General features: G+C 46.1%; 1 protein-coding gene across 1 annotated transcript; it reads left to right on the top strand.

Annotated features, from left to right (window-relative positions):
- Positions 1-1689: 1689 nt before the first annotated feature.
- SLC35D3 (solute carrier family 35 member D3) lies at positions 1690-3096 on the top strand. Its single transcript, XM_025211841.1, has one exon. The coding sequence runs from the start codon at positions 1690-1692 to the stop codon at positions 2491-2493; it is 804 nt and encodes a 267-aa protein (XP_025067626.1). The 3' UTR covers positions 2494-3096.
- Positions 3097-6642: the final 3546 nt, after the last annotated feature.

The following is a 6642-nucleotide window of genomic DNA, read 5'->3' as shown; positions in this document are numbered from 1 at the left end:
GTGGTGCTCCACAGCGGCGCGCCCTCCCCCGGCGTCCTGGCCGCCGTGCTCGTCACCACCTGCGGCGCCGCGCTGGCAGGTGAGCGACCCCCGGCGTCCCGGCCCGCACTGCCCTGCCTGATCTCCAGGACCCCGGCCCTGCACTGCACTGCCTGCTCCCGGACCCAGCCCCGCACTGCCCCTCCAGATCCCCGGGACGCCAGCCCTGCATTGCCCTGTCCGATCCCAGATCCCAGCTCCGCACTGCCCCTCCAGCTCTCCCGGATCCCAGCCCCGCACTGCCTTGCCTAATCTCCAAGATCCCAGCCCCGCACTGCCTTGCCTGCTCCCGGATCCCAGCCCCCACACTGCCCCGTCCTGCTGCACTCCCAGATCTGAGCCCCGCGGGATCCCAGCCCTGCTTTGTGCTCGCTCCCGGCCCCGGATCGCAGCCCCCAGCGCTCCGCCGCCTCCCAGGATCCCAGCTCTGCCCGGCCCCAGCCGGGCTCTGTGCCCTGCCTCTCCCCGGGATCCCCCCGCGCCCCGACCTCCAGCCCCGCTCCCGCTCCACTGCCCCGTCCCGTCCCCCCGGGACCCTCCTGCTCGCCCAGCACAGAGATCGCCCTCCCAGCCCATCGCCTCCGGCCCCGCTCCCCGGGAGCTGCGTCCCTTGGTTCGGGCAGGAGCCTCGGGACCAGAAGGGGAAAAGCACGTGCTCCGTTGTGCACTGGGACCAAACCCCGGGCTTAACCCAGAAGGAGCGCACGGGGAACCGAAAAGCTGTTCCCGGCTGGGGCTGAGATGGGGGACTCGGAGGCAGAGGCAGCAGCAGAGGTGGAGCTCCTCGGGATGTTGCCTGTCACCCTCCTTTCTTGTGTGTCTGTGTGTGTTTGAGAGAGAGCACGCCCCCCCTCTCCCCTCCTTGCCCAGGTTGGTTTAGGAGAATAAGAAGTTAAAGGGGTGGCTTTGAAATGAGGTAGACAGGTAGATCTTGTCTGTGATCAAAACCACTCCTGTGCCATCTCCAGAGAAACGTGGATGTGTGGTGTGTGATGCTGCAGACCTGTCTGTGGCACCACACGCTTTACATGCAGGCATTCCCTGTGCTGCTACTTTGCTGCGGGGGTAGAAGGGGAGGTTGACCCCAGGAAATCCTGGGGTCAAAAAGACCTCACTGAAAAAAAGCAGGGTCATGCACATGGCGGCAGTGCATGCTGCTCAAAACCAGAGCCTTGCTGGCCGGAGCCACACACTAGCTGCTGGCCAGGCTTCCTGCCATGGGTGCAGCCCTGGGACACCCCCAGGACCCCAGGTAAGGTTGCTGGGGCCAGCACAGTTGCTGGCCCCAGCCTCCTCTACCCCTCTCAGGGTAACCTGCCGCATGTCAAAGTGCATGTGCACGGGCGCTCCCCAGGGACAAGTAACAGCGGCGTACAGTGTGTTGCTGCTACTTGTTCCTGGGGAGCCAAACATCCATGCTTATTTGGATGCACCTCCGGTGTCTTTTTCCAGGAGAGCAGAACTTGGGAGGCCAGTCACAAGTCATAGGACTGAGTGACACTCTTTTAAATGGTTGGTGCCTTCTTTTGCTCTTGTAATGTCATAACTAATGCTTCTGTCTCACTCACATCCACCCGCCGACTTGTAAATGCATCTTCCTTTGTCTTTCCCTCTCTCCTGGCAGGAGCGGGTGACCTGAGTGGTGATCTCATGGGGTATGTGACAGGAGTGCTGGCTGTGGTGGTACATGCTGCCTATTTGGTGCTCATCCAAAAGACCAGTGCAGATAGTGACTATGGACCCCTGACAGCCCAGTATGTCATTGCTGTTTCAGCCACTCCTTTGCTCATCATCTGCTCCTTTGCCAGTATGGATGCCATCAACGTCTGGTCATTCCCTGGCTGGAAGGACCCGGCCATGGCATGCATCTTTATCGCTTGTGTCTTGATTGGCTGTGCCATGAACTTTACCACCCTTCACTGCACCTACATTAACTCGGCTGTGACCACAAGCTTCGTCGGGGTGGTAAAGAGCATAGCAACCATCACAGTGGGCATGGTGGCCTTCGATGATGTGGAGCCCACAAAGCTGTTTATAGCAGGTGTTGTGGTCAACACCTTGGGCTCTGTCATTTACTGTGTGGTCAAGTACATTGAAACCAGAAAGCAGAGCAATTATGAGGACCTGGAAAAAGAAGCAAGAGAGGAAGAAGAGAAAGGACATACTGGAGGTCAACCACCATTTGCAATGGAGGAGATCTCCCAGGAGAAGGGGACAGAGGAGACAGCAGTAGAGGAACAAGCAGAAAGGGACAGTGAGAGTATAGAGGAGCAACAGGACAACACAGTGGAGCCAGCAAAGGTGCCCAGTGTTCAAGGAGAAGTAAACAGCACTGAAGGAGTTAACAAGAGCTCACTGAAGGATGCCTATCTTGGAGTATGGAGGTTAGTTAGGGGGGGTAATTATATAAAGAAAGATTATTTGATAGAAAACGAGGAGTTACCAAGTCCCTGAAAAGCAGGTTTTAAAAAGGGAATGTCTTAAGGCTTGAGGAAATATTTATTTATTTTTTGCATAGAGAAGGAAGGCAGGATGCACGTTTTTCACATCAGCACTGACGAATCCAACTTGTTTAGGATTGTTTTACCTCACCATCCACAAAGGATGTGTTAATCTGCTTACACTATAAAATCACTCCCATGACTGAAACAGTTAAACTGATGTAGAAATCTGTGCATTGGACTTACATTGGTGTAATTCCATTGCCTTGAGTAGAGTTACTCCTGACAGCTATGTGAGATCAGAATCAGACCTGGAGGGTGAGAAGCTCTGATCAGAATGATAAAGGCCTTATTCTGGTAGGTTATTACATTGAGGGCTCTGCAGGTTGTTTTTATTTTATTTTTATTGATGGATAATTTATTTGCCAATAATGTAATTGCCATTCACCTGAAACTATATGTGAATTCAGGTTAAATTCAGTAACTGTTTTGAGCAGACAAAACAGGTTACAAATGTTAATATTAAGCATTTTGATTCTGGGGTTAGATTCTCCAAATTGGTGAGAAGATGGGTGCGGGTGCTGCTCTCTCCTTCTCCTCTCTATCCGTCCCTTTATGACGCTCATTTAGGTTGAAATCTCCTTTCCTACTGATTCAGAGCAGGGGTTTAAACAAGATATCTGTCTCTCAGAACAGCAGTCTACCCAACAAGCTATGGTGTATTCTGGAGCAGACGTGTCTCAGTCTGTCCTGTGCTTTATATAGCGTGAAACAGCTTCAACAGGAGAGCTTAAGAGAGAAAAGCTCTTGTCACCCTGCAGTGAGGATATTTTCTAGGAAGTGGAAGACCCTGAGTCAGATTCTTGCTCTGAGTTAAGCAGGGGAGGGATTTAAACCTGGGTCTCCCTTATTCATGGTGAATGTCCAAATCACAGGGTTACAAGGTATGAGGGAGGGTATCACTAGAACAACACACTGAAATGAATTATTTTGGTTCACTGAAAAATGTTGGTTTTAGATGAGTCCAAACCAATTTTTGGTTGAGCGGCTGAACTGAAAAATCAATTATTCCTACAGCTTTAACTACATACCAGCCAGCAATGCCTATTACAATCATATGGTCACTGAATTAGGCCCACGGTGCACTGAAACCACTGAGGCTTCTCTCAGAAGCGAAATTTTTCCTTGGCATTAAATGCTTGCAGGATTGGGTCCTAAAGCAGTTAGTTTGTTTTAGATTTATGCCAGTTTACAGGCATATACACATACAATGTCATTTTAATGGAGATTTCAGAAACTGACAAGTCATTTTAAGTGGGTTTTGAAAGAGATGGTGGTCAGCACCACAGATGTACTATGACAGAGTTTATAATCTGGGCTTTTTGAGGACGTGGCACATAGGTCTGTCTGCAGCACTTAACATATAACTGCACTGAAGTAACAAGAGCCATTTACTGTGATCTGCAATATCATGTTTACTTTCTGTTCAGCCTCCTCATTGTATTTTCAAATAATTGCCCTATTTATTCTTTTTAGAATAATTTAACTTCTTTTGTTTGTTGGTTGGTTTTTTAATGCATCCTTGCATAAGGACGTTGATTTATATGACCTGGAGTTCACGTACTATTAAAATAATTTTATGTTTTGCTACTGAACACCACATTCATTTCTAATCAATTTGCACTGCGTTCAATATTCTGTGTCTACTGGTAAGGTAGAATTATGTACTAACCAAATTGCAGCCTTAGAGATCCTGGCATACAACACTATTACCTGTTTGGCATATTTAAAAACATGCTGTAAAAAGCTATACTCTTACATTCATATTACAAGACTTTTTACACATGCCAAGTGGAAATGTGATGGTTTGCTGCTTATTGTTGAAGTATCAGTGGAAACATATGGAAAATCTAACAGTCTTTAACTGTTTAAAGCTGCTGTTACAATTTTGTACATTTGCATGTACAGTAAAAATGTGGTTATCCTGTATCTTGTTTATATTTAAACATTAGTGTTTAATACCCCCTTCATTAAAATGGGGACTTGGCTAATGCAACCCTGTTTTCCAGTGGAGACTGTTGCAAAATAAAATAAAAATATTGCCTCGTGCTGAGGTATTTTTAATTGCATAAATCAAAGACTTCAATTAATCTGGAGAATGAGATGTGGAAATAAAATGCACTGCTTTACAGAAGTCTCTTGCTTTTCTTATTGATTCTGTTCTAGGGTACTCATTTTTATTTTGCTTTACTAATGCTTGTGCCTGTTTAATTTCTATGCACCTATGCCATGTTACACCATAACTACCAAACATTATGAACCCAGGGAATAGGCATGTCCAAAAAACACAAGGATTCCCAACTGGCTGTGAAGCGCCAAGTATCTTATGATTTCCCTGACCAAAAAATCTAGGATGTTTCAGTAGCACAAGTGTTGGTCTGCTCTCAGTTTAGAATAATAATACTAACAAAGATGACAGCTCTTAATATTATTATTTAAAGCTAATGGATAAATGCTAACTATTTCTTTCTCATGATAACCCTGAGAGGTGGGTATCATTCAATCCTCTAGCTTTGAACCAAAGTAACTAATTAGCTAGCAGGTTAAAGCTGTAGTGATGTGAATGGCGCAGTATATTCAATCTGTTGGTTATTGTAGGATGTTGATTGCCTGTCTGTTTAGCTTAAATGTCCAAAGATATGTGCATTCAGGAAGCTGAAGAGAAAAGAGACTGTCCTTGTGCCGCAGTAATAAATGGATAAAGCGTATGATGACTTCTTTAAAAAAAAACATTAATTTGAAAGTCAATGTGCCACAGAACAACACCTGGTGTGCCACTACAAAGCAGAGAAATAACAGAAACCAGTCAAACAAAGCCAGACTTATAGCTTTATATAATTCATTTCTAAAAGAAACAAAAATGAAGTCAGCTACCTGTGGAGACAATGAAATTTTGGTTTTCTTTAGAAATAAGTTTAAAAAACCAGACTTTTGAAAACTTGATTCTAGCTTGTTGCTATAAACTGCTTTCCTCTCTCCTGCAGAATAAAGAGATGGTAACAAAAGATAATTTATTTAAAAAATAGGTTAACTTTTTTATAAACTCCTATATAAGTTCATGGCTTGTTTACTGTTATAACTTAATAGCCACCGTTAACCAAATATTTAATTACATCTGTTTGCTGCAGCCAAAGATTTAAGCATCTGGAAAAGTGAAGATTTTTTAGCTCTGATCTTTAAATTAACTTATGAACATCCTACAGCTGTGAGTGGTAAAGGTTTAACACCAAAGATCTCAGCCTTCTCATACTCTTTGCCCCTATTGTATATAATTCCCCAGATTGTTTTGATGTTTCTTCTCTGGCTTTTAACCTGAAGCTTCTACAAGCACAGAACAGGCAATCAACTCTGCCCATCAATTAGCTGCTAGGTTCATGCTTCAATAGTTCCCTGGAGGTCATTGGAAAGCTGTTCACTCAGAGCATGTTCATTTCTGTAATTTATGAGCAGGCCATTGTCTTTCTCTTTCTCTCTCTCTCTTTCCATGTCCACCTCTATTATTCACTCTGGAGCAACTCCAGTTTTCTGTGCCTAGCCTTAGTATCTCAGTGCTGGAGAGACCCAAGATGAAAAATCCTCTCCTCAAGGTAATGGAATGGCAAAGAACTCACCATGAACTAATTCCCTCCTTCTTCTGTGGTGGAGGGAAGGACCAGAGCAAGGGTGCTCAACCTCTGGCCCTCGGGCCATATCCAACCTGCGGCTCCATGCCATTTGGCTTATGGGACTCCCATAGGTCCAGAAGTTTGGCAGTGGGGGAGTAGTGGCATTGCTCTCCTGCTGCCAAGTCTCTGGACCCATGGGGAACCCTGAGCTCTGAACACTGACTCTGCATGCATCTGACCCAAGCATGCGGAGCTGGCAACACTGGACCAGAGGAAATTTGTGACTGCAGTGCTCTCTGCCCATACCTGTGTTCTTGGCTAAACACAGATTCCCTGTAGAGCAGTGCTACCTGCGAAGTGTATGCGAGGAGAGATCTGGCTTCACCTCTACCAAGCAGCTGAAGCTCCCTGGTTTTACTGCAGTGAGTACCCCATATTTGTAGAGATAAGGGTAGAATATGGTGTTGATGTAACATAGGTAAAATAAACTCTGAAAG

Source organism: Alligator sinensis, unplaced genomic scaffold (assembly GCF_000455745.1).
Source record: "Alligator sinensis unplaced genomic scaffold, ASM45574v1 scaffold417_1, whole genome shotgun sequence".
In the NCBI taxonomy this organism is placed as follows: domain Eukaryota; kingdom Metazoa; phylum Chordata; order Crocodylia; family Alligatoridae; genus Alligator; species Alligator sinensis.
Note: the sequence above shows the minus strand (reverse complement) of the source record. Positions and strands in the feature narration are given on the sequence as shown.

Excerpts from the sequence above, each read along its gene's own strand:
- SLC35D3 (XM_025211841.1), top strand. The coding sequence starts at position 1,690 with ATGGGGTATGTGACAGGAGTGCTGGCTGTGGTGGTACATGCTGCCTAT.